We start from the raw sequence: 25,538 nt of genomic DNA, 5'->3' as shown, positions 1-25,538 counted from the left end.
CGGTCAAAGCCAAGACGAGCCGCAAACTCCTGAAGGGGTATAGGGCTGAGGTCCGCGCAGCCGACAAAGTCGCTAGGAGATGACGCAAAGAGCGTCTCCGTGTCCGTCTGTGGCTCGTAATCGTGCTCCTTCGCGTTCGCCACGAACGTCCCAGAGCCGTGATCGTGCAGGGTGGGCCCCCAAGCGAAGACGCTTTGGTCTTCAGAGCGCTTGACGATCTCCTCCTGGAGCCGGATGAACGCAGCACGGCCTCGCTCGCCATAGATCGTAGGCATACACACGCCGAAGATGCCCATGAGCGCGTACGCGCGGTCTTCTTCCCGCCGCGCCTCACGCTTCGCCGCCCACGACATGCGACAGGCTATGCTGACCTCCTCGAGGGGCCTCTTGTGGGTGAGGACCAGCTGGTCGATGTTCGTCACGGATTCGATCAACGGTGCGAGCTTCCACTTGGCGCCGATGGGCTGCCAGTCGGAGGACAGGAAGACGACGGAGGCGGGGGCGATGAGTTCCTGCAACGTCCATATGCGCCTGAACCACTTGCTCCTTCGAAACGACGACTCAGGTGGGTGCGGGTCCTCGCCAGGCGGCACGTCCTCGAGGTACGCGTAGCACATCGACGACTTGGCGTAGATGTCGAACATGGAGTTGATCGCCTCGGAGAGCTCTGCGCTGTTCCCAGCGTCGATGCATGTCGTGTCCGCCCAGAGCCAGCGGTACCCGTCATGCAGTGCCTTCGCGCATGCGCCCTTGATCTTCTTTGACGGGCGGCGGAGCGCGTGGTCGGATACGCGCTGGAATACGCCACGCTTGTCGCGTGCGCCCTTGACGAGAGGAGTGTCCCGGAACGTCTGCTCGGTCGTGCCCCAGACGTGGGATAGGATTGCATAGGGCGGAACCTTGAGCTTGTCGAAGCGATGCAACTCGATAGTCGCGGTGTTGAGCAAATACATATACTGCTAGTGGGTCTGCTACGCGCGGTGATAAGATCCGATGTAAAATAAACGGAAGACCAAGGTTTGATGAACTCACCTTAGTAGAGGGCTATAAGAAGAGAGTAAGGTCGAGAGGACAACTTAAGCCGCGTAGCTAAGAGAGAGTAGCACTGAGTAAGTGGCACGGAAGTCGATACAATGGTCGGATGCGCCCCGAGCGGGGAACGTGTCCGCTTAAGTACCTCTTGGAGGCCATGGAAGGTGTACTTGGAAATCGAATCCGCTCTGGCGATTATCACTGGCTTCGGATCCCGGAAAGCCTAGTCGTGACTCCTTAGCAGCAAATGGGCAGCGCATTCCACATACCGAGCTGTACAAAAACCACCTCATGACAGGGAGTATGGCTGGACGCACAGGTTCCCATTGACAATTATGCCATGGATGTGTTGTGGCGGATCGCTTTCGTTACAAACATAACGTGAACCCGGGCGGGTAATGCGGGGGAGCGGACTGCCTAGAGGGGAAGAAGGAAGAAGGAAAGCGGTGCGCGTGGGAGGTTTGGGCGTTTGAGCGACTGACCATCTCCTACGAGTCACTGCCTACGACTACCATCTCCCCCCAAGACCCAATTCAAGTTCATAGGTGCCAAAGGCAAAATAAATCATGCTCATGGAGCTTCCAAATGAAATCCTGGTACTCATCATCCAGGCGGTCGATCGCGACTTGACCGACTTGCGGAACCTCGCCCTCACCTGTCGCGCACTCCTCCCAGTTACTCGTGAAGAGCTCTTCTCCGAGTCGATCGTGAACGTATGTGCTCTTCTGGAGCCACACATCCGCCCGTACTCCGACCACATCACCAAGCTGCGGATCGAGGAGCCTAATTCTGAGTCAAACAACGTCGCGAACGGCCGCTTCATCCCGTACCTCGACCCACACGCACTCCCCAGGCTTACAACCCTCTACTTCAACGGCCTCAACGCGTGGTTCTTCGTGAAGATGCCGACGTCGTTCTACCAGGCGTTATCCTCTCTGACGTCAGTCACCACACTCGCTCTCGGCAGCGTGTACTTCGTCAACTTCCGGCAGATCCAGGCCTCGGTCTGCTCCCTTCCGAGCCTGTCGGAACTCTCGCTGCAGGACGTCGGGTACATTCCGTGGACCGGGGACATGCCAGAAGGTTACGACCAGTGGGCGGAGGGCCTCCCCGAGATTACGACACGGCCGCGGCTCTCACGCCTGATGATCGCTCCCTCCTCCGCGACCGAGGACGTCGTGCCTTGGTTGGCCTCCGGGCCGAGCAAAGACTCGCTGACCACTTTGGTGGTCCCGCACCGCGCCAACACCCCGCAAAAGGTGCTGAGCCACTTCGGGCCGAACATCGAGCATCTCAGCATCCACCTCCACGAATACGGCAGTAAGCCAATTCGCACAAGCCCTGTGTCACGACGTTGCTCACCCGGACGTCTTCCTAGATAAAACGTACTATACCAGAATTATCAAGGGGTACACGAACTTGCGCACCTTGAGGTTGGTCCTGGACGCTCTGGTGGAGGCGCCACACGCCTGGACACTGGACGTCCTGCGCATGCTTGGGTTTTGGATCCGCGCGCAGCACTTGCACACCATCGCCATCGACGTGCTGATCCCCTGCGATGTGCTGGAGCGCTGCGAGTGGCAGCTCGATGCGCAGCTCGACTGGGATAAGCTCCGTTTGCTCGACGGCGTGCTGGCCGGCCCGAAGTTCGCGGTGCTCGACACGGTCGAGTTCACTGTGCAGTGGATCGGAGAGTGGGACCCCGAGGAGGAGATGCGGGCGGCGCTCGCGAAGAGGATTGAGGAAACCCTGCGCAAGGTCGCGGAGACGAGGAGGCTGGTCACGAGCGTGCGAGGGATGAAGGAGGTGCTTCCGCGCGCGCATCGGCAGGGTCCGCGCCCGGAAGCTGCGTGAGGGTGACGGCTCTTGTCATAACTGATATACAGTTGGGGTGAACGACGGCAAGTTATGCGAGATACAAGTTTAGTAACCGTTCGTATCCGAGCCGTCCGGCCGCTAAGTTGTAGTGGCCATCTGTTCTGACGTCGCTCTTGTCAGTCCAGCTATACGGTCCACGGATCACCAACCTGCCCATACTGCTGATTTGTCCAGTGCATAGGCTTTAATCCGGTCTTGACGGGATTACTATCTTTTACACTGATTTGCAGATATTGTAGAGGTAGCAAATGACTATTCCGACACTCACCTTACAGGCAGCCTGGGCGGGCCTGCATCCACGAGGAGTGGAGTCCTAGACTCTCGATGTCCGCTATCGAAGTGGATGTCTGCTCATCTCCGCAAGGCCTCATCGGAGATGTGTGGAAGATCCCGAGAAGTGAAGAAGTGAACGATCTGCATGCTGTATCCGCACACAGAACCGCGAGGCTGCGGCGCGCGCAGTTGAGGGGGCGCGCAGTGGCCCCCCACGTCTAATTTGAGCCCAGCGTGATGTCCCCTTGTTGCAGAAATCGAGAAATCCAGTCGTTGAGAGTGAAAGCGAGTTGATTCCGGTTGTCCTGTACGGTATCGTCGTGGTACAGAGGCAAACGGACAGGTACAAAAAACGGCCTCGCGCACGATACTGAACGCTTCGGCAAACGCCGGCGAGCAGGCGCTCGAGCCTCGCTCGCTCGAATCCAAAATCTAACACCCCCGGTACACCCGGAGACCATGCATACATATTCTCTTTCGATTTGTATCTCAGCACGGTGCACACATACATCGCGCGCTCACCCGAGTGTGGTACTCACTGGACATCGCCTGATGTCCGAGGATTATCATGATGGGAAATGTCGCCGGTGTCCATCACGGCGTAAAGCCATACGAGATGGACCGGGGAGGGAGTGGCAACGAACAGATCCGCCGCAGATCAACGTGGACCTGTGCAATGCGCAAGAGAGACGCAGGAGGCGAGGCGATGAAGTTCTTGTAGAGTTACCATATATATCAAGGTTACAGCGCCTCATCCGGATCGATCGCACTCCTTGTCTCGCAGCAGCCACCATCTCCTGTACATATACCCGTCCATCCGGCGTCCTCGAGCGATCCATCTCGCTCATCCCCACACGCACGCATACCCACACAGCGACACCCCGCGATGCAGCGACACTCCTTCACCGCGCTCAACTCGACCTTCGTCGTCGACTCCGAGTACCAGTTCGTCAAGGAGCTTGGCCAGGGCGCGTACGGTTGCGTCGTAGCCGCAAAGCATCGCCGATCGGGCGAGGGGTGCGCAATTAAGAAGATTACAAACATCAACACCAAGGTGCGATTCTGAGCTGCTGTACCCGCCGGCTCGCATCCTAACCGAAGTACTTCGCCGGGTAGAGGATCCTTACGAAGAGATGTCTACGCGAGATCAAGTGCTTACTCCCCCTGCCGTGCGCGATCGGGGCCGTGAACTGATTCCCTTCCTAGGCTCCTTCACCACTTCCGCGGACACAAAAACGTACGTAACATACCCCGCGGTTCCGCACAGGGCATTCTGATTGACATTCCGGATACAGATCACCTGTCTGTACGACATGGACATCGTCTTCCACTCCGACGGTAACTTCGACGAAGTGTACCTCTACGTAAGTCAGCATACGCGATGCAGCCCCATCGGACACTCACTATCATCCTAGGAAGAGCTCATGGAGGCCGATCTGCACGCCATCATCCGCTCGCAGCAGCCGCTCTCGGACGCGCACTTCCAGTCGTTCATCTACCAGACGCTCTGCGGGCTCAAGTACATCCACTCCGCGAACGTGCTCCACCGCGACCTGAAGCCGGGCAACCTGCTCGTGAACGCGGACTGCGAGCTTAAGATCTGCGACTTCGGCCTCGCGCGCGGGTACAGCCCCGGGAGCGGCAGCAGCCAGGCGCGCGGCGGCGCGAACCAGGGCTTCATGACCGAATACGTCGCGACGCGCTGGTACCGCGCGCCCGAGATCATGCTGAGTTTCGCGAACTATGTGAGCTGCTTGAGGTTGGCAGTATATCTCGGAGCTGACCACGTACGCAGGGTCCCGCAATCGATGTGTGGTCCGTGGGCTGTATCCTGGCAGAGCTGCTCGCTGGGAAGCCCATCTTCAAGGGCCGGGAGTGAGTGCTGCATGCCTTTCTGACAACGGAGATACTCACACGTTGCATTCAGCTACGTTGACCAGCTGAACCAGATCCTGCACTACCTCGGCACCCCCTCCGAAGACACCCTCCGCCGGGTCGGCTCCCCCCGAGTACGCCCTCCCTATCCTTCTTCGCCCTCAGTCCGCTAACCTCTCGACGCCCACAGGCGCAAGACTACATCCGCTCGCTTCCGATCAAGCCGCGCGTGCCGTTCTCGACGCTCTTCCCGCGCGCCAACCCGCTCGCGATCGACCTCCTCGCGCAGCTGCTGCACTTCGACCCCGCGAAGCGCATCACCTGCGAGCAGGCGCTCAACCACCCGTACCTCGCCGTCTGGCACGACCCCGCCGACGAGCCCACCTGCGCCTCGGTGAGTCCCACGTCCCGCGCGATTCGGGTCCTAGTGTTGGGGCGCGCGTGCTGATGCGAAGTGTCGGGGCTGGAGCAGCCGTTCGACTTCGGGTTCGAGGAGGAGGACTCGATCGAGGGCATGAAGCGCCTCATCGTCGAGGAGGTGCACGCGTTCCGCGCGGAGGTGCGTGCGCAGGCCCGCGCTGCCGGTCAGATTCGCCGTCAGGAAAGGTGCGTCCCTCCTTTTCTTTCTTCGTGTTGTGTGTGCTAACGGGGTGAACAGCCTGCCGATGCCGTCGCGCGACGAGATCCTGAACTCGCCGGTGGGGGATAACGCGGCGCAGAATGGCGCGACGTCGAGCTACACAGGCGGGAACGGGGAGGTGCGCCCGGGGAGCCCGATCCTGGACGACCCGAGTGCGGAGCTCGAGCGCGAGCTCGCGAACGCGCACATCGCGCGTCGGTAAGTTCGTGTTTTTCCGGTGGTACCACGAGGGAGATCTATGGAAGGGGGCCGGCGCTAGGAAGATCTATGGGGGGACAAGGATATAAGGACGGAGGACTCGATATCTTGGAGAGAGAAGCTTGGAAATGAGGAGGAGTGTACGCTGGGCACGCCGGCTTGTGTTGCTACACGAGCCGGATCCGTGCGGTGTTGTGCTTGTTCTACTGTGTAGATGTATCTCGTACCGTAATTTATTGTGCTTGTCATCTTCCGCTATCGCAAGTCGGAGTGCTACGTTGCCGAAATTGGACGCAGAGGCGTTTGGTAGCCTCGTGTCTACGGGCGCTTGAACGGTCATTTCCCCGGTTCGCGCATCTCCGAATCGTGATTAACGCAACATAAATTGAATACGGCAACATATCGAGCATGGGGTGATACATAGATGCATAATGACGACATGCACTCGTAGGGTTATCAGGCAGCACATTGCACACCGTACCAGCACTCGACTCGGATCTGATCCTCGCCGCCCGAGGTCAGCTTGATGCATCTGTGTGCGCCAAGCCAAAGCCCGAGATGCAGAACAGCATCGGCGGGATGATGCCATCGCCATCGAGTCCGAGTCTCGACGGCCATAATGATACAGTGATGTCGCAGCGCCGGAGCCCGAGCTGGAACGAGCCAGGCAATCCCATTTGTAGCCGTTCCGTAGCGACAGCGCGATGGGGTTATGACGGGCTGCAAGTTGGCGTTGAGGGGAATCGTGCACCCTAAAGGGCAGGCCTGGGCGTGTCAGTCGCTATGCGGTGCGCCACTGTCCACCGTCAATCGCTGTGATGTCAGACAGACATGCGAATGTGGCCGTCCCGCCATCGGGGACGCATGTGCCCGATGACAATACCGTCCTCACGTTCGCAGGCTCAAGCTTAAGCTCGCGTCAGTCGTCACCGCCGTTGAGCCCGTCGAGCCCTATCGATAATCGCACGCCTCCCACGGTGGATTAGGGGCATGCGTGTGCTTGTACGGAGCCGCGGGGCCATCGTCATAGTAGCGTAAGTTAGAGGGACGGGTCCGGGGAGGGCGTGCGAGGACATGCGTCGCGGGCGTGTGCGGAGACTCGGGGATGCGTATGTAGAGGGAGGCGTGTGTAGAGAGGCGTGGGTGGTTGTCAGGGCGCGGGGACGGGGTAGGGAAGGAAGGGAAAGAGATGCGGAGCCGGGGACGGGGACGGAGCGCGAGGACGGGCAATGTGTATACCGGCTTGGCGTAGGATGTCGTGTGAGGTACAGGTGACGATTGCGATGCGGAAGAAAGGATATAGCGCGGCGAGGAGGTTGGTCGACCGTTACACCAGGCCAGAGCGACGGTGCAGTTATATCGAACGAGTGGGAGCGTGCAGCGGAGCCGAAGATTGAAACCAAGAACACGAGAGCGGATGCGAGACCGTCCAGTACTGCGAGCACGCGAGACGGGCGTAGGGTGAAGCACCAGCATAGTAAACCGTCACGGCACAGCAGCCGGTGCCGTAGCGCAGTCTAGGGATCGACAAGCATCAGTCAAGCGTGCATCTTCGGAGGGCGTACCGTGCGTGCGTGCAGCGAGGCAGCGGGGAGGTGCCCCCAAACCTCAGCCTAATTCGATCGGACACTTGGGATGCCGCACCGCCGAGGGGTTTGACTCTGAGCTGCGATTGCGAGATAGGGCGGTCTGCGCAAAGGAGCTCGAGTTATGTACGCAAGTTCAGGGAGATCGAGCTTGTTCTCCGTCGGCGCCTTACGACTGCGCGCCTTCGAATACGTACGCAGCACAGCACAGCAACGAGGAATGATTATAAGTAAGCTTTCCCTGCGCAGCGCTCGGAGTCGTTACGCGTAAGTACGCGGGGGTGATCCGGCGGACGCACGGGGCCATGACGACTCGGGACGGGGCAGGGGCGAACAGAAGAAGCAGTGTATGCAGGGCGGGGGTGGCTGCGGAGCAGGCGCGCTGCGGTGCATGTACGAATGTTACGCGGTACACGCCACACCGTCGAACTGGAGGCAGTAAGACGTATCCCCGGTGTCCGCGCGAGACGCCGTGCGAGGACGTGCGGGGGGCTCGGGCACGAGGGGCGGGCTAGACGGGCCAAGAGAGAGGAATAGCGGGCGCGCGGGTGTGCGATTCCCAGGGATGTGTACCATGGGGAGGGCGCGGTGAATGTGCGACATGGTGCGTGAGTGGGAGGGCGGAGTATTTTTGCGGGTGCGCAGTATGCATGGGGGGTGGGGAGAGTACTGCCGGAGTGGTAAGTTGGCACGCTAAATGCGCGCGGGCTGCGTTTAGACGATGGGATACGGGGGTGCTATTCCTGGGGATGTACGTTCATGGTCGGGATGACGTCCCGAAAGCATCATGCAGTTGAGCTAGAAAAGAGCAATCGTGCAGAGGTGCGCATGCTGGAGGTGAGTATATGCTGCGCGTTAGGCGAAGCGCAGAATATTGAATGGCGAAGCGGGTCAGCAGTCGAGGTCGAAGAGGAGGATCGTCGGGTGGGAGGAGGACGACAAGCGTGCGTGCGGCCGGAAGCAGGCGTGGGAGAGAAGGGAGTTTGTCGACCGGCGGCGCACATCCGCTGCGGTTGCCAGAAGGGGAGCGTGCCTGGACGAGCATCAAAGCTGTTCTGACCGTCGGAGAGACAAGTGAGTGCGACAGACTGCACAGGCTGTTTGCTATCACCCTGATGGGCAGCGGATCGCGCGCAGTCGTCCCGCCCCTCGTCCCGTTGGTGTCGACCCCCGCGGCTGGTACAGCGAGCGGACAGACAGCGTTCACAGGCGAAGAGGGCCGGAGAGCTGGGCTGGGAGGCGACGGAGGGCGGGAGAGTGTGACACGACTGCCGGATTGGGACGGATGACGCACCGGAGAGGTGCGGTCGGCAGGGCGACGGGGACGTGATTGGACGGGAAGCCTGGGCGGGGCTGGTCACGGCTGGTCACGGCTCGTGCGCTCTTTAATATTCCGAGTGCGACGGTCGGCGGGTTGGCCGGTCTTGTCTTTCCTTCGCTCTTTCCTCTTCTTCTTCGACTCGCTCTCTTGCCTGTTTTCCCTCCCAGACGCGTCCGGAACGCCTCACGCTCACGACGTCTGCCTCCTTATATTCTCTTATCCCTATCTATCGGCCCCCTCTAATCCGACTCCTCCCCCACTCTCCCTCTCTCTCGACTGCCCTCTCCACTCATGTCTCTCAAGGCAGAACTCGAGACCTGGGCCGCCGCCCTCGCCGCTTACGACGCAGAGGACTTTGAAAAGTCCCTCGAACTCTTCGCAGGAATCGCCGACTCCTCCAAGATCCTCACCAACATCGGCCTCATCTATGCCACCCTCGGCGAGCACGAAGCCGCCGTAGAGCAGTTCACGGCCGCCACAGAGCTCGACCAGTACCTTGCCGTTGCGTAAGTCCCCCCTCTGTGTGCCTTGTCTCCCGTTTCGCTCCGCGTCCTTGTCCTCGCCTTTGCCGCCCTTGTCCGCGCATTCGCATTCGCCTTTGCACCCACGCCCCGCCTGCGGTCTCCCGCAGCGTCCCTCTCGCAACCCCCTGCCCCCGCAACTCTGCCCGCCCGCGCCCGCAGGCCGTCCCACTACTCTCGCCGCACCCCGACAGCGTGCCCCTCATCTCCGCCCGGCCCTCTGCACCCTGGGAACCCCGCACAGATAACAGATCGCGCCCGCCCGGGCTTCCCACCGTCTGTTTCTGTTTCTGGCGCAGTGAACCATACATTGCGAGCCCCCGGTCCCGCGGCCGAGGCCCTGCCCGTCGATTAGGCTTCGGGACGGGCGTGGGGGTGTGCTCTGTCCCGCGGTTCTTTCCCATGGAAACCGCCGCTGCTCCCAGACGCAAGCGCGCGCGGGGGACTCGGGGCGTGCGTGCGCGCGTGTGTGTGCTCAATGGGCTATTGGGGCTCCGGGCAGCCCAGGATGGCGCGCGGATTCCGTGTTTCTGCTCATCTCATCTTTCCTGTTGGACGGCGCATCGCCTCGGCGGCGCGAGCATCACCCTCCATCACCCGTCCCCGGCCGCCGCACGCCGGTCCGGCACACGTCGCAGTGCGGGTGTGAGGCCGAGGATGGGTGCGATGGCGGCGAGGATGTGAGACCGGGATTGAGACTTGAGATCGAGACTGACACCGACACCGCGAGTTGTGGGCGGTTGTTGGCGTCTTGTCTGGGCGATCGCGCCGTGGGCGCGTACGCCCTGCCAAGCGCGTGATCGGGCGTGCGAGGCAATTGACCGGCGCCAAGGGGGATGCGCCGCGGATGCTGCTCGCGGTGTCACTGTGTGCAATGCAACTCCCCGCGGCTTGTCTTCCGTTCTGGTTTGCGCACTCGTAACCATTAGATGGGCGCTAATCTGTTCTCGCACGGCAGATACTTCCAGTGCGGCGTATCCAACTTCCTGCTCGCGCGGTACGACGCGGCGTACAACGACTTCTCGAGCGCGCTGCTGTACCTGCGCGGGAACCAGTACATCAACTACGAGCAGCTCGGGCTCAAGTTCAAGCTCTTCAGCGCGGAGGTGCTCTTCAACCGCGGCCTCACGCATATCTACATGGGCAACGCCCAGGTGCGTCCATCTTCCTTCCGCCCGTCTTTCTTCCCCGGTCGAGGGCGTGGGGTATCAAGGGAATGAAGGGAACTGACGCGATGCGGGTGTGCAGGAGGGGCTGGCGGACATGGAGGACGCGCGGCGCGAGAAGGCGACGGAGGAGCATGGCGTGATCGACGACGCGATCCAGGACCGCGGCGAGGGCTACACCGTGTTCAGCATCGTGAGTGCCCCTTTGCGCAGGTAGAGATGATAGGGATAACGTTGCTAACGGGATCGTGACGCAGCCCGTGGGCGTGCTGTACCGCCCCGCGCAGAAGAAGCTCGAGAACTCGAAGGCGCGCGACTTCCTCGGCAAGGCGGTGCGTCTTTAGATTTTTAGAAAGGAAGTAAGGGGGACTGACGTAGGGCGGGGGCGCAGAAACTCGTCGCGGCGGAGTCGACAAACGACCTCTTCACGGAGTTCACGGGCGTCGCGCGCCTGAAGCAGGGCATCACGCCCACCGGCATCTTCGTCGACGACGGCCCGAACGCGGGCCTCCAGCGCGCAGCCACCGTCGCAACGAGCGTTCCCAGTGCGTCTCCTTCTCGCGCTGATCCCGATAGGGCTGATCGCTAATTGATGGGTAGAACCGGCGAACGGCGACGACCCGAAGCCGCCCGCGCTGCAGCGCGCGAAGACGACGATCACCGTGCCCGCAGACGCGCGCGACCGCATCCGCGCCGCGAACATGGGCGGCGCCCCGCCCAACACGCCCCCCAAGGCCTCGCCCACCTCCCCCGCCGGCGGCGCAGGGCAACTCGGCCGCAGCGCGACGTCCGCAGGTGCCGGGCGTGCGCCCCCACCGCTCGGCCTGAACGGCCCGACGCGCGGGCTGAGCATCCGCAAGGGCGGGTCGCCGACGGGCGCGGGCGGCCAGGGCGCGGGCGGGCGCATGACGGAGTTCTACGACGACTACCTGGACGGGTACACGGGCGAGGAGGAGGCGGCGCAGGCGGTGCCGCCGCTGCCGCCCAGTGCGGAGGGCCGCGTCGCGAACTGGGTGAAGGGCTCGAATGCGCAGGGCGCGAGTGTGGGGCGGAACGGGACGCTGAGGGGCGCGCCGCCGAGTAGTTATGCGCCGAGCGCGGCGGGGACGGGGAGCATGCGGCGGAAGCTGACAAGGAGGGGGACGGGAAGGGGGCCGAGCTCGAGGTCGGGGAGCAGCTTTTATGGCGGGTATGAGGAGGAGGAGGAGGGGTATGTGAGTGGGGAGTATGAGGATGTGTTTGAGATGGTGAAGATCCGTGTCAAGGTGCGTTCCTCTCTCCCTTGTGTCTCCCTTGTCCCTTCCTCTTTTTGTGGGACGAAAGCTGATGGAGCCGCGCAGTTGTACTACCGGGAGGAGGTGCGCGGGATGGCGCTGCTGCCGGAGACGCCGTACGAGGAGTTCATGGACATGGTGCAGCGCAAGTTCGGCGTCGTGCCGGGCGCGCTCGGCATGAAGTTCAAGGACGAGGACGGCGGCAAGGTCACGCTGCGCGACGACATGGACTACGAGCTCGCGATCGAGACCGCGCGCCACCACGCGAAGGGCCGCCCCGAGGGCCGGCTCGAGATCTGGTGCATGGACGAGTAGGCGCGCGCGGTCGGTTCGGGTTCGTCGTTCGTGTTGGGTTGTTAGGAAGGATAGATGGGGAGGAGGGGTGGGGTGGTTGCTTGGCTCGCGGATCTCTGCTGTTTTCTTACTCTCACTCTCTCACTCTCGCTCACGTCTGTGTCTCTCCCTCTGGATCTGCGCCTCTGCCCTGCATTTCTGTGTCTATATACCACTATCTAATGTTATCCTCGGTGTACAGTTGCGGAGCTCTCGCGTGTGCGTTGGCGAGCAAGCGAGCAGAGCTCTCGCGTGCGGCGCTGGCGAGCGGGCGAGCAGGCAAGGTGCGTGCGTTCGTGGCTGTGAGTACTTGGCTGTTTTGGGTTGCTGATAGGGCAGCGCGTGCAGTGTTCGGCTGAGACTGAAAGTCTGCGTGCTCGCCCACCCAGTCTATACAGTACATAACACGATTGCGACTCTGCGTGAGGTACGCCCCTCGTTCCCCGCGCGCTGCTCGATATTGACTTACCCCCGGGACGTGGCATTCCCTCGATAGCACTGGCCCGCTGGCAATCATTCATGCGGCTGCTGCGCTCTTCTACTGATTCCGACGCGCAATACCAGTCGTGAAACGAAGCAAGATATCAAGCTCGAGATTGCTCGCCGGCGGCTGCGTCATCCAGTCGCATGTCCGGCGGGACGTCGAGCGCGCAGTCTTGCGCAACGTTCCCTTGGAAGGCGACCGGTCGGCAACCCGCGTTTCAACGCCAAAGTCCACGGATACCACCTCCCCTTGTTCTGGATCGGCTCCCCTTGCATCGACCAGAATAACAGCGTGGAGGTCTCCGAGGCGATGCCGTCAATGTACGGGTGGTATGCGCACGCCGCGATCATCTGCGGCTCAGGACCCGTCGCCCCTTCCCTCTCAAACTACAATATCTCCCTCCCCAGGATCCCGACCCTCAACACCATCGTTACATGAATGCGGTATCCCCTCCGCGCTACCCACACACCTTGGGCCGACCACGATGCCTTCCGACATCTCGAGTCCGCGACGGCTTACACCGAGATGACGGCTCTGCAGCATAAGCCCGACCGGCACGGCGGGGATCTCTGGAGGATGTCCTCACATTCCGAGGATGACTTGACATGGTTCACATGGAAACACTGCCAATCGATGTCCGTGGTCGTGCAATCCCCTTCCATATGTTGTCGCTCCATCACAGCCCTCCGCGCTCTCTGCTCTCCCGTTCTCGCTACTGCTGTCTGTTGCTGGTACCCCCTGTTCTTGGGCTTACTGTCGCCCTCCGTTCATCTAGCTTGGCGTACAATATACTCGGCGCGCTCCTCGCCGCGCGCCGTCTTCTCTCAAGCCACGCTCTGCGTGCAGCCTAGAATACACAGGTTGTACACAGCGCAGGCTGTGATATACACTGTCAGTGTGGTCTCTTGATCGATGGATGACAGCACTCTAATACGACCTCCGGCGCTATTCCCCTATGACCACCCAACATCACGCTGCGTCTTCCGCATTGACACTCGAATATGCACATAAGTCAGCGGTTCAGGTGCGCCATTACTCTCTCCCCGAAGCACGCTATACTTAGTGCATGGCTCATTCTGTGCGCCAGGAACACTTACCGCGGGTGTGCCGCTGTACCCTGTCCCGTGCAAAAGAAGCTCGCACGTGGGGACCCCGGCGCTGCGGGTGTAACCTCCTCGATAAGGCGCAGCACAGGCCGATGGGCCCCCTCCGCCGCTGGGTGCAGCGCAGATCCCCGAATCTGGAACCGGAAGAGCAGGGGCAGCACGGTGGGTTTTCGAGGTTCATGATTACTATCCGCAGAAGATTCTACACTTGTTTGAACGGTTACTTCACGATTGTACACAACAATCGCAGGTGACGCGCCCAGACACAAGCCCTTTGAATCTTCGACGGGCTTGAAAACCTCGTCGCAATGCCCACTCCGCCACCAATCCTGCGGGGTGGCCGCGCTCCGTCACATAGACCGGGTTAGGCTCCTAGATTCCAGCTTCAAGTTCGGAAGCGGATGTGAATACCTAGCCATCGGAAGTCAGCTTGTCCATGATCAGGACTCCGGAACCGCGGGCGTGTTGTTGGCAATTTGTTGATGTACGTGCGCAACTCTCGCCACTGTTACCTCACACGCGCGACGCGCGCTCCGACGAGTCTCTACAGTACTTCAAACTGACCTTCACCATGGCCAGCCCTCGAGCTTTCCCCCCGTTTCGCCGTGTCCGCCTCTGCCTTGTTGGCTCTTTGCTCAACGTGAGTTCTTTCTGCTCAGGCAGCCGCGTTTACAATCTTATTTTATTGCATAGCCGACATGCGGTTGCTCTCGTCCGCAGATCCTCACGTGCGGTTCAACTCGTGCAACGAGCCGATAACACTCGACGGTGGCTACGCTGTCCTCTCGCACGTCTGGCAAGATATCGAGCAATCTTACGCAGAGATTGTCGCCTTGGAACAGGACCTTGCTCTCGTCAACGACCCGCGTCTCAGCATCAAGGTCCGGAAGTGCTGGCATCTCGCGCGAGCCCACGTTCTTCCCTGGTTCTGGGTCGACGCCCCCTGTATCGACCAGACAAATAGTGCGGAACTCTCAGAGGCGATCTCGTCTATGTACGAGTGGTATGCGCAGTCATCGATTTGCTTCGTCCACCTTCCCGATGTCCCCTCCGACGACGACATCCGGGCCTCTGGCTCCGCGTTCCGGAAGAGCGTTTACTTCCGGCGCGCATGGACGCTGCAGGAACTCATCGCTCCTCGCCGTGTCCTCTTTCTCTCTACCGACTGGACCGTCCTGGGAGACAAGCAGGAGCTCGCGGACCTCCTAGAGGAGATTACTGGGATCGACCGGGATGTCCTCACCTTCCGTCGTCCCCTCTCCGACGTGAGCGTCGCGGACCGTCTCTCTTGGGCATCACATCGCAATGCACGCCGTCCGGAAGACGTCGCATATTGCTTGATGGGCCTTTTCGGCATCCACATGGCTCCTCTCTACGGTGAAGGCGGGTACAAAGCATTCATCAGGCTACAAGTGAACATCATGCTGGAAGTCTGCGACCACACACTTTTGGCATGGAGCGAGTCCCAAGACCTACGTAACCCGTCCATCTGGCCCTTCGCTCCCTCTCCAAAAGCATTCATACGACATGCTCGTCTGGTCAAGGTCGACATGGAGCATTTCTTGGCGTCAATCAAGCCTCTATGCTCAGCGTCCTATCCAGGGCAACGGGTGAGTTCCCTCGCCACAATTACTTGAAACTCGGAAACTTAATGAGCAACACCAAGTTCCTACCATGCATCGGTCCAGTCGATCACCATGGGCTGAATTGTAGCCTTCCTGTTCTCTTTCTCGGTTCGACACCTTTCGCCGCGCTACTTGCATGTCGGGAAGAACACTCTCCGTCGACTTACGTGGCGATCGCCATGCGCCACAAGGTTCCAGTGGTTCCCGGCGTGTATGACGTGGGGGCATGGGCTCAACAAGCGTCTCCATCTCCGGAATGGCCACCGTCTCGACTGCTCCGCGTCAACCTGGACCTCATAGCTCCCCACGTAGCCATCCGGGCAGCTCTCGCTCAGGACGCCGTGGAGCAGACCCCGGCGCTGATCATGCGCTTCGAAAGCTTCCACATCGCAGCTACCTCTACGCGTGCATTACTCTGTCCTTCAACAACACCCCTCTCCATCTCCCGAGGTACATCTCCTCCTTCCTCGCCTCCTCCATTACCAAACGCCAGTGTCGGCTCCGACGGCCCTCGTCGTACAGACGCGGTGGTTTCTCCCGGTTGCTCGCAGCCTCGCCATCAAGTCGCACAGTCTATTCGTGGCGCCATCAAGTCGCACAGTCCATTCGTGGCGCCATCCAGCATCCCAAAACTTTCTAGGCTCGCGCGGTGGTGGCGCGACGGCGCACACAACCATGACGGCACAGTACGCGATCTCGCCCACACGCCCCCATCGTAGCGTCTGGCACTCCCGCCGCCCTCGCCTGCTCTCCTGTTACAGTCTCGTGTATCTTCCGTCCCTGCTGTCTCGCTCTCGTCATGGTACCACCTTCCTGTTTTGCGCCTGCTGTTCCTGGAACTGCGTTTCAACCAAGTTCATATACTTGTACTATATATCCAGTTCGCTGTCCGCTGTTCTCGTTCTCGTTCTGCTCCTAGTGCTTGCTCTGTCTGCTCCTGCATTGTACTAACTTGGAATTCAAAGGCCTCAGACTCTGCGAGCTATCATGTTGATGTTGAGCAAAAACCGCGGTAGGTCCCCGGTCCGCGCGCCCGTCAAGCGGAGTCTGAACCTGACGAACGAACGACTCGAAACGGCGGGACTCCTCAACCGGCTACGACAGTCATGCCGCCTCTCCCTCGTCCGAACGATGCGCTCGTCGAGAACCTCGGTGAAAACGCGAAACGCGCCTACGTTGTCCACATTCTGCCCTCTGAAGACACCGCGGTCAACGCCAACCGCGACTCCCTGCACATCCGCGTCCTCGGCGCTCTTCCCATCCACGCCCCCACTCGACAAGCGTCTGAGGCGGTAGCCGAGGAAATCATATCCGCCAACGGCAGCTACGAGAGACTCGACGACCTCGGGAAGCTGTATCTTGAGAACTTCGTTTATTTTTGTGAGCATTTTCTTCGCCTTTTAGTCGGTGTCTTCATCTGAGCGTACAAGTACTACCCGGTAGTTGGAAGCGCTAGGAGTCGCACCCCTCTCCCGACCGAACACCCGTCCAGGCTGTCGCTCTCGGCGCAGCGAGCTGGTATCCAGCACGAGCTCGTTCAGACCCCGCAAGACCACTCCGGCGCGAAGCAGAATGTGCGTACTGTTCCAAGTAGCCCGACTACTACGCGCTAAATGGGCCTTCGACATAGGCCCTCATTCGGGACGGTTTCCGATGCATGCTGAGCGGAGAAATCGAAGTAATCGTCTGGAAGGCCAGCCCGAGTGCTTTCCCGGACCCTGCCGACACCGTCAGTGTCGGACCGACGAGCTGTTGCCACATCTTACCTGAAAGGACAAACGACGCCGTCTCGTCTTTCGATAATCCCGGGTCGGAGAACAAGGTGAGCAGTGCTCTGTCGAGAATCATCGTGCTGACTGTCGGTCATGCAGCCTGACAGGGGAAGTGCACTACGGGCGGTTCTAGCCCGCTTCTCCGGATACGAAGATGTGAGAAAGGAGCTGGAAGGACCTGCAGCAGCCCATCAGTTGTCCAACATCTTGACGCTCTCCGCAAAATTGCGCACCCAGTTCGAGGGCCTTGAGCTCTGGCTTGAGGCCCTTCCAGGCCAGGTGCGTTCGTTCCGCACTCATGCTCTCGCGCGAATTCCAAATTGGACCTTTAAGAACACGCGTACACAGTCCATACCTATCCGCACGAAGCTAGACAGGCACTCCGGTGTAAGGAACAGGTGCACTTTAGGGTCTGCGACGTCGACATCCCCGGCTTCCCGCGCCCCTCGCCAGAGTACCTGCCCCTGCCGGACCCCCGGTTCCTCGCGCTGCACGCTGCATGCTGCAAGGTCGCGCAGATGTCGGGCGCTGCGGAGTACGTGGACAAGATGGACCGCGACTTGGAGGAGATGCAGGTACTGGGGGAGGACGGCGGGTCGGCGGACGTTCTCGTCTACGCTATGTCTAGGCTTCTACCTAGGGGATAGAGTTATAGATTGGTTTAAATGCACTACCTTGTCTTGCCTCCACAGTGTACGCAAAATTCTGAACGTACTGCAAGAGCGTGCAATGTATCGTAGAAGATGAGCAGAATTTGTGCGGTAGTGTGTACAAAGTCTGCTTTGAGATATGTAAATGATATGACATGGATGGGAAGGCTCCGGCGCGACGCCCTCGTACTTCATCTCCTCGGATTCCATAACAACAGTAGCCAAGCACGCGGTCTGCGTCGTCCTCGGGGCCGGCGCCGCCGTCGTCGGGGTACATGCTCCCATCGAGCACGACGTCGGCTCGGAGCGAATATATGTCGTCCCGCGGCGAGTGGCTGTACGCAAGTTGCACTATGCACTTGCTGTCGCCGAGCGCACGCTCGCAGTGCCAGGGCGGCGAGGGCAGTCGCGTGCGATACCGCGAGGGGACCATGGGTGCGTATCGAGCGCCATTGTCGCGTCCGCGCGTGGTGTCCACGCAGGAGCCTCGCGCGCGGCCAGTGACGGAACGGAACCGTGACGCTGCAAGGTGAAGCGCGTGCAGACACTGCCGAACGTACAGGGGCCCGAAAGTTGACTCGGGTTCTGCGCTGACCTTGGACGCGGCGATGCAAGCTGCAGCCGCACGCAAAGGCTCTGCCCCAGGCGAGGGCTCTCAGGCTTGCCCATGCACAAGCTGCACCTGGGCGCTGTCACTCAGAGTGCTCGATGGACGCAGTATGTATCGCGGGTATATTTGTAGATAGCTAGGATAGTGCAAGTCGGGACACAGGGAACACAGCGAGTCGAAAGCAGAGTCATCGAACAGAGCACAAACGTCAGGATAAGCAAAGACGATCAACAACGCTAGCGTATAAACGAACAGCATAACAGGTATATGGGAAACGGGGCTGGCCCCGTGCCGAGGAATATTACTTCAGTGCAACCAGGATAATACTGCAAAGAGAGACCCGTACAGTCAGAGGAAATGGAGGGCTCACTAAACTGGCGTTAGCGCATGGGGAGACGAGCGAAGAGACAGGGACGCACGAGGGACGAAGCGAAGGATTGGATGCAAGGCTCGAAAGTACCGAGAATGAGCTATGAGTCTATAACGGGGACGGCCGGAGGCTGGATGTGGGTGTGGGCGCGGGCGCAGGATGGCGGCGGTCGAGGGATGCAGAACTTGAAGGGGAGCCAGCGGGGGATAGACATACAGGAGCTGCGGATCAGGTCCGTGACGCGATAGTCGTTCGTAATGTGGAAGCTCATGAAGCGGACGTGGAAGGCCGGGCGCTTGAAGATCCTCGGTATGCCGGAAAGCGGAGGGTCGATAAGGTCTAGATTGACGCGAAGCAGCCTACAGGTTTGCCGACGAGTGTGAGCAGCGTCCTCTATGGTGCGGTGTCCTCCGACACGGTAAACACCTGGTCCATCTCGGCCCGCGCAGTGCGCTAGCGCGAGCGCAATATAGGTCGTCGATGTCTTATGGTCATCTTCCCGACAAGCGAGAAGCGCGGCCAAAGGATCGGCTCCGTTGAAGAGGACGGGTAAGCGGCATTTGAGACCGTGGGGATCGACTGGACCTATGCGTGGCAAGAGCTGGGCGTCACATAAGCCAAGGCGCGATGAATGATAGAGCAGCGCGTGGGCATGCTCACCTTATGATCCTCATATGACCCAACACAAAGTGACATCACAGCAGTGAGGAAAGATTGCGTATCCACTGGAATCATGCGAGAGGCCGATGCGAACGCGGCAGGGGATTTCGGGAAGACCGCAGTCGATAGGGATGTGCATAGCGAGTCTTGACCATCACCACCGGTCGATGAATCCTCTGAAGCACTCCAGGCCAAGAGGGAGTGATCATGGATTCTTGCAAGGATGGTTTGCTGCAGCCGCACGAAGGCATTGTCTCCCTCGCCGTATATCAAGGGCATTTGTATGTCGAAGAGGCCCAGCAGGCAGTACGCCTTGTCCTCCACACGGGTGGTCTGGCGGTTGGATGCCCAGGAAAGGCGGCGGGCGACACTGACGTCTTCAAGGGTAATGTCGAAGGTGAGGATGCCTTTGTCAATGCCCGTGATCTCCTCCAGGACGTCCGCGAACTCGTGCTTCTCTCCGATGGGGGTCCAATCCTCGGCAAGGAAGACAACACGACGTGGCGCAATGAGCTCCTGCAAGGTCCACCCTCGTTTGAAGTAGATGCTACGCCGGAAAGCGGAGTTGGGGGCGCGAATGGTATCGTTTGGGGGCACATCGGGGAGATATGCGAAGCAGATCGACGCATGGGCGTACCAGTCGTACATGCAAGTGATGGCCTCCGAGACTTCCGCGCTGTTCCTGGAGTCAATACAGGGAGTGTCGACCCAGAACCAGGGGAGCTTGTAGGCTTCGGCAAGACGATGGCATCCCTGGACCTTGGCACTCACGCGGTCGTCGTAGACCGCCGTAAGCTCTTGGGCTAAGCCAAAGGCTTCCTCGAAAGATTGCTCGGATGGTCGCCAGACATGCGATAGAACGGCGTATCCGACGTTGACCTCGCTAGGGACGTTGAACCGCCTGAATTGCAGGTGGAAATTCACAGAGATCATCCACATGTCGACTAAGTACGCGAGAACACAATATGTGTGAGCTTGTCATGTCTTCTCGAGGCTTCGTGTGCAAGAGAGAGAACTCACATTGAGCAGACAGGTGGTTTGACCGAAGCAGGCGACAAGAGAGCCAGAGAGCCGTATAACATAAGAGCCCATGGTTGACGATCTGAGGCAGGGGCGAGCGTGAAGGCGCAGGCCCCGAGCGTGAGACGGAGTAATGGGGACGGGCAATTGGGGACGGGCAATGCCTGGCATCAGCGAAACCGCACGACGCTCCCAATAATTTGGCGCCCGTCCTAGGTTGGGGAGCGCTCCCAAGTACTTCCACTCACTCCCAAATACCCAGGAGTACTTGCCAGGTTTCCGAAGGTACCACTTCACCCCTTCAAACATCACCTCCACGAGCGGACGCCAACAATGACCGAATCCAGCGGCAATAGGACCTCATCGGGATACCCAGACGTCAGTTAATCAAGTCCCGCGCCGCCTTCCATTTCGACTCCTACATAAGGCTTCCGTCGGGGCTCTTCTTCCTCTGTCGCCCCTCTTCCTCTTACCTCCTCCATCGCTTGCGCTCTGGGCTCGCCTCGGCCATCTTGCCCGCCTCCCGCCGAATGCCCGATGCAACTCTACGTGAGTTCCACTCCTTGTCCATCATCTAGTAGACTCCGCATGCGTCCGCTCCTTTGCTCGTTTGCAGGCTCGCACTAACGTGTCCAACAGGTGGGTAAATGCGGCCACACCAAAGCTTGTGGCTCCGATATTCGCTTTTGTGATGTGTGAGTCTCACTTTTCATTCCCACGTCCTGTATCTCGCCCCTCAACTCAGCTAACATGCGATGAACCAGCTATATGCGTGACACAACGCCAACAATGACACCGCTCAACGATCAGGAACTTCGGTACGTCTTTAGCCCCCTCTAACTTGCGATGCTGTGATTTAATACGCTCCGTAGCCTGCTCGATATTCGTCATACGCGATCCGAGTCCACGTAAGTTTATAAATTCCCTGAGACGACTCTATTCGCTAACCGCCTTGTTCTCAGTGCTTTCTCATAGTCCCGAGTCTCCAAGCTGGTTCAGGTGCACATGAATACTACTGGAATATCAACGGTCGCGTGGCATTCGTGCCTGTGCCGCCCTCCCCGAGCAGCAAGGTTAGTCTTCTCTTTTTGTGCAATATCTAGCCTGCGGCCTGCCAGTGCATGTTGTATCAGTACATCGCAATCAAATAGTGTTTACTTTCATCGTAGATGTCGTGTCCGCCTGTTTCGAGAACGCTCGAACGTGAATATCATTTCTTTTTTTAATACAAATGGCTGGGTGTACTTGGGAGTGCTCGGGAGCGCTCCCCAATGGCGCGTTCGCTCGCAAACGACGCGACCGCTCGGAGGGTTTGGCAGCGCTCCCGGGGGTTTGCCGAGACAGGGCGAAACCTCCTACACCATGGCCTCGAATTGGGAGTGATCGCGCCATTTGGGAGCGCTCCCAAGCGCTCCCGAGTGCTCGCGAGTGTCCGGCGGTTTCGCTGATGTGCGAGGTTTTTGAGAAGCGCCCATTACCCGATTTGGGTGCGCTCAGCTAACGCCCGGTCTCGAGCACGGACATATGCTACAGCACCGTGCACAGCAGGAGGAGGTCCGAAATTTACGAAGTGGTGTTATATGCATAGTTAGAAACGATCTATTGAGATAGATTTTCGTTCCGATGCTTTAATAATCTTGCACTGCAGTCCTCAGAGGTGCCATTCAAGGTGAAAGGCAGTCATTGAAATTCTGTCTCAATCAAATGCTATAAAATATGTATAGTACATGATTCCGTGCTCTCTGGTGACGTCGGAGAGACATGTGAGAGCCGTAGCTACATCCGTGAGCGGAGCGAGGAACATAGCTGCACGTGATCGTTAAATTTCCCAAAAAGGAAATGTCAACGTACCGCATTGCCCGCCGCATCGGTGGAACACTCCCCGCACCACCCGACTTGTCGAACCAGGATCGCCGCACCGATGGGGAAGTGGCGGCCATATAGCCAGTTTTCTCCCGAGAAGAAGGCCGCTGTATTGGCCAACCTTCACAAGGGGAGGGCCAGTCTCCAGCATAACAAGGAGAATGTACCTCCCGCCCATCCGGAGCCCGGTCCGCCCGGCGTACTTGCATCAGCTCTTGTGTAAGACCTTGCGAGAGCGAAAGAAGAACTCACTACCGTGGAGGGAGCCCTCAAGTCTGCAAAGGAGAAAGCGGAGTCCTATAAACGGGAGGTGCATAATAGTCACCGTCAAGAAGGTCGTCTCCGAGCCAACAAGACGTACCTCAATGACCAGCTTGTGCACCTAAGCACGGAGAAGCGGGACCTGGAGAGGGCCATGGAGAGAAAGCATGCCCAAGTCATGCAGGGCGAGGCCGACCGGGATCAGGCAATGCGAGAGCTCGAGACGGCTCAAGCTCGGAATCAGCTCATCGAGACTCGGAATGCAACCTTGACAAAGCGTATCAGTCGGGTCCCGGGACAGGTCGCGCAGGCGATCGAAACTGGCATGGCCAAGAAGCTGAAGGAGAGCACCACACTCCTGCTGAAAGAAAAGGGGGTTGTGTAAGCCTGGCTGTAGGCTTAGCACAGATATGCCGGTAGTGCATATATACACCGCGTTAGCTGAGAGTATAACCTTTCAGTTAAACTGCCTTTTGGCGTAACGGTTTGAGCAGCGGTGTCTCAGCCTGTTTACAGGTTGTCACCGAAGCCTCGCGCAATCTCATTCGGGAACTCACCGACGCAGGAGTTGCCCGCTCGGAGATCATCACGACGATTGCGCGTGTTGCGGCAGCGGCGGGGCTCCGTGTTGAAGGGTCTGTAAGTGAACGGTCAATCGGACGTATTGTTGGCGAGGGGCACATCGCTGCAAAGCTTCAAGTCATCGAAAACATTCAGGAAGCGAATGGTGAGAGATATGCGTACCAGATGTATACGGCCTTGAAGACTGAACGTTACTGCAGGAATTTCGATCAGTTGCGATGGGACAACTCATAAGAACGTCAACTACAAGTCACACCATCTCTATACCAACAAAGGTGACACCCATGTGCGCAACTTTGTTGGTATCTCATCGGCGCCCGACCACAGCAGCAAGACGCAGCTAGAGGGCTGGATCCACGTGTTCGAGGACCTCTGCGAAACGTACAACTCTAGTCCCCTCGGAAAGGAGAACCCGATAACAGTCTCAGACATCGCGGCGAAGGTCAAAGGCATGAACACCGACCATGCAGCAGATCAAAAGAAGCTCGCATCCATGCTGTGCAAATGGAAGATCACCTGCGATCGCGACGAGCGCGCCGCCCGCGCACTCTCTGACGGCATAGCAGTCGTCGAGTTCGAGGTGCTCCTTAAGGAGGAGCTTACGCACATGGTCTCCAACGCCGGTGGTGCTCGCAGCTGGGAGGCGGCTCCCGAGGTCGACCGCATACGGCTGAGCGAGGACGCGAGGCAACGCGCAACACGTCGCTTCGGCAATGCACGCTTTGCCGCCCTTTCAGATGCGGAGAAGCGTCGTATAGACCTCTTCGTGTGGGGCGGTTGCTGCATGCATAAGGAGCTGAACTCCGTGAAGGGCGGGAACACACGGATGGCCGCATTCTGGGCGCAAGCGGACCTGACCGCCCCTCTCCTTCTCATGAACGTTCACAATGCCGCCGCCGCATCATTTGGACCTTCTGCAGCACAAGATCGCGCCACTACTGTCTCGACCGGCGGAGGTGTGAAGCTTACGAGCCTCGCAGGCTCCCTGTTCAAGAACAAGGACGACAAAAAGGGTCAACAGGACAGTACACGGATCTTCTTCGAAGCATCAGAGGTGGTGGGATACTCAATTCTCCTTCCCCGACACAAGCAACACCCGCTACCAATCTCATTGCGAAGCGGCCGCGGAGCTTCTGGCACATCTCCCACTCTACATAGAGTTCATGGAGACGCTGCGGGACAAAAAGGTCGACCGAAAGTTCAACCACCTCGAGGAGAACATGTACGCTGGGCTGCATGATATTCCGACCCTTACTGAGCTCTGTGTTCTCGCTCTGTATGGGCAGTCTATAAGCCACCCCTACATGCGAGAAGTCCGTGGTCCTGATCCACTCTCCGCCAATCATCTCGACCTTGCACCCTTTCATGAGCACGTCAAAGCGCACTGCCGTCGAGTCATCGACAACCCATCCATCCTGCTCTCTCCTGCGGCGACACATGAGACCGTCTCTATGGACGGAAAGCTCTGGGACCGTCCGGAGGTCATCTATGCCATTCTACGTATGGCCCCCCTGCTCCCGCATCTCGAAAAAGCTCTGGTTGCCTTCTTTGAAGGTGCTCTCGAGACATGGGAGCGCTTTACCACCGAGTTCAGCGCGGATGGTCAAATCCAGAGCCTGACTGCGGCGGAGAAGCGTGCGGCATGGATGCGGATAACGAACGATGACAATGAGGGGGCGTTAGGACGCCTCCGCCGCGACGCGCGCCATGCGCCGAATATGTCCCTGCAGCAACACAATTCTCGCGACATGCACAAAGCGAACCATACCGCTGCATACAGCAAGCGGAAACTCGGAAGCGACGGGGAAATTCAAACGTACCTACGCAAGCGGGCCCGGCAAGAGCAATCCGGGGGCGTTGAACGGCGGCGACGGTTGGAGTTGGCAGAGGCGGACCAGAAGGTGATCGAGGAGAAGCACCGGAAAGACAAGGATAAACAAGACAAGGCAGATGCGAAGGACGCGATGCTGGACAAGGTAGACCCTCTGGCAGATGTCGACGAGATCCAGAGCCGGGTGAACGCAGGCAAGATGATGAATCCGCAGCTGGATCTGCAGCTGGACTGGCACCGTCGGCGGGAGGGAAAGCAGAGCTCGATTCCGCTGAAGTCTCGGACTACCAAGAAGCAGCAGAAGGTCGATGCTTTGTGTGCAGCTGTGTTACGGTGGAAGGGGCTACCTGCTGGTGAGCCCGTAGTCGACGAGCTCGCCAATGCTGGGGCAGCGCTCATGGCGGAGTGAGGACAGGAGCCGAGCCGAGCATGGGAGAGAGAGCGGGCGGTGGAAGGCTTCTCAGCCACCCGGTGTGAACATCGATGTCATCGATGCCAATCCTGGTAAATAGGCTTCTCAGTACACGAGTAGTGGGAGGACTACTGTACAGATCCATATAATGCACCCCATAGTCATACTTCTACAGTACATACTTTACAATATACT

At 59.2% G+C, this 25,538-nt stretch overlaps 8 protein-coding genes across 8 annotated transcripts; 6 read left to right on the top strand and 2 right to left on the bottom strand.

The window, feature by feature from the left end:
• Positions 1–179: 179 nt before the first annotated feature.
• TRAVEDRAFT_85371 (HET-domain-containing protein) lies at positions 180–953 on the bottom strand (the record flags this gene model as incomplete). The annotated part of the gene is made up of 2 exons (XM_008045109.1): positions 180–758; positions 804–953. Coding segments are annotated over 2 exons (729 nt in total), but the record flags the coding sequence as incomplete, so codon positions are not given.
• Positions 954–1,598: 645 nt separating this feature from the next.
• Positions 1,599–2,886, top strand: TRAVEDRAFT_52266 (uncharacterized protein; the record flags this gene model as incomplete). Its single annotated transcript, XM_008044674.1, has 2 exons — positions 1,599–2,352; positions 2,411–2,886. The coding sequence occupies 2 exons, from the start codon at positions 1,599–1,601 to the stop codon at positions 2,884–2,886; spliced, it is 1,230 nt and encodes a 409-aa protein (XP_008042865.1).
• A 1,076-nt stretch (positions 2,887–3,962) lies between these two features.
• Positions 3,963–6,150, top strand: TRAVEDRAFT_173791 (CMGC/MAPK/ERK protein kinase). The gene is made up of 10 exons (XM_008045108.1): positions 3,963–4,237; positions 4,300–4,334; positions 4,390–4,420; positions 4,479–4,547; positions 4,599–4,928; positions 4,979–5,058; positions 5,111–5,192; positions 5,249–5,452; positions 5,531–5,664; positions 5,717–6,150. The coding sequence occupies exons 1-10, from the start codon at positions 4,070–4,072 to the stop codon at positions 5,898–5,900; spliced, it is 1,317 nt and encodes a 438-aa protein (XP_008043299.1). The 5' UTR covers positions 3,963–4,069; the 3' UTR covers positions 5,901–6,150.
• A 2,776-nt stretch (positions 6,151–8,926) lies between these two features.
• Positions 8,927–13,046, top strand: TRAVEDRAFT_31426 (uncharacterized protein). The gene is made up of 9 exons (XM_008044466.1): positions 8,927–9,309; positions 10,283–10,478; positions 10,573–10,683; positions 10,748–10,822; positions 10,882–11,035; positions 11,091–11,755; positions 11,831–12,381; positions 12,446–12,524; positions 12,594–13,046. The coding sequence occupies exons 1-7, from the start codon at positions 9,095–9,097 to the stop codon at positions 12,077–12,079; spliced, it is 1,665 nt and encodes a 554-aa protein (XP_008042657.1). The 5' UTR covers positions 8,927–9,094; the 3' UTR covers positions 12,080–12,381; positions 12,446–12,524; positions 12,594–13,046.
• A 1,339-nt stretch (positions 13,047–14,385) lies between these two features.
• TRAVEDRAFT_74571 (HET-domain-containing protein) lies at positions 14,386–16,031 on the top strand (the record flags this gene model as incomplete). The annotated part of the gene is made up of 2 exons (XM_008045107.1): positions 14,386–15,297; positions 15,354–16,031. The coding sequence occupies 2 exons, from the start codon at positions 14,386–14,388 to the stop codon at positions 16,029–16,031; spliced, it is 1,590 nt and encodes a 529-aa protein (XP_008043298.1).
• Positions 16,032–16,418: 387 nt separating this feature from the next.
• On the top strand, positions 16,419–17,731 carry TRAVEDRAFT_52262 (uncharacterized protein; the record flags this gene model as incomplete). Its single annotated transcript, XM_008044673.1, has 5 exons — positions 16,419–16,692; positions 16,756–16,886; positions 16,943–17,134; positions 17,184–17,363; positions 17,462–17,731. 5 exons carry the CDS (start codon positions 16,419–16,421, stop codon positions 17,729–17,731), a joined length of 1,047 nt encoding a protein of 348 aa, XP_008042864.1.
• Positions 17,732–18,814: 1,083 nt separating this feature from the next.
• TRAVEDRAFT_74569 (uncharacterized protein) lies at positions 18,815–20,313 on the bottom strand (the record flags this gene model as incomplete). Its single annotated transcript, XM_008045106.1, has 2 exons — positions 18,815–19,315; positions 19,375–20,313. 2 exons carry the CDS (start codon positions 20,311–20,313, stop codon positions 18,815–18,817), a joined length of 1,440 nt encoding a protein of 479 aa, XP_008043297.1.
• Positions 20,314–22,672: 2,359 nt separating this feature from the next.
• On the top strand, positions 22,673–25,340 carry TRAVEDRAFT_39931 (uncharacterized protein; the record flags this gene model as incomplete). The annotated part of the gene is made up of 5 exons (XM_008044485.1): positions 22,673–22,894; positions 23,035–23,245; positions 23,301–24,157; positions 24,231–25,115; positions 25,146–25,340. 5 exons carry the CDS (start codon positions 22,673–22,675, stop codon positions 25,338–25,340), a joined length of 2,370 nt encoding a protein of 789 aa, XP_008042676.1.
• Positions 25,341–25,538: the final 198 nt, after the last annotated feature.

This window comes from Trametes versicolor (assembly GCF_000271585.1).
Source record: "Trametes versicolor FP-101664 SS1 unplaced genomic scaffold TRAVEscaffold_11, whole genome shotgun sequence".
Taxonomy (NCBI): domain Eukaryota; kingdom Fungi; phylum Basidiomycota; class Agaricomycetes; order Polyporales; family Polyporaceae; genus Trametes; species Trametes versicolor.
The sequence above is the reverse complement of the archived record's forward strand: the minus strand, read 5'-3'. Positions and strand labels throughout refer to the sequence as shown.

Excerpts from the sequence above, each read along its gene's own strand:
- TRAVEDRAFT_173791 (XM_008045108.1), top strand. The coding sequence starts at position 4,070 with ATGCAGCGACACTCCTTCACCGCGCTCAACTCGACCTTCGTCGTCGAC. Across the intron at positions 4,548-4,598 it reads TCGACGAAGTGTACCTCTAC|GAAGAGCTCATGGAGGCCGA; the intron begins GTAAGTCAGCAT and ends CTATCATCCTAG. Across the intron at positions 5,665-5,716 it reads CAGATTCGCCGTCAGGAAAG|CCTGCCGATGCCGTCGCGCG; the intron begins GTGCGTCCCTCC and ends CGGGGTGAACAG.
- TRAVEDRAFT_31426 (XM_008044466.1), top strand. The coding sequence starts at position 9,095 with ATGTCTCTCAAGGCAGAACTCGAGACCTGGGCCGCCGCCCTCGCCGCT. Across the intron at positions 9,310-10,282 it reads GACCAGTACCTTGCCGTTGC|ATACTTCCAGTGCGGCGTAT; the intron begins GTAAGTCCCCCC and ends CTCGCACGGCAG. Across the intron at positions 10,479-10,572 it reads TCTACATGGGCAACGCCCAG|GAGGGGCTGGCGGACATGGA; the intron begins GTGCGTCCATCT and ends GCGGGTGTGCAG.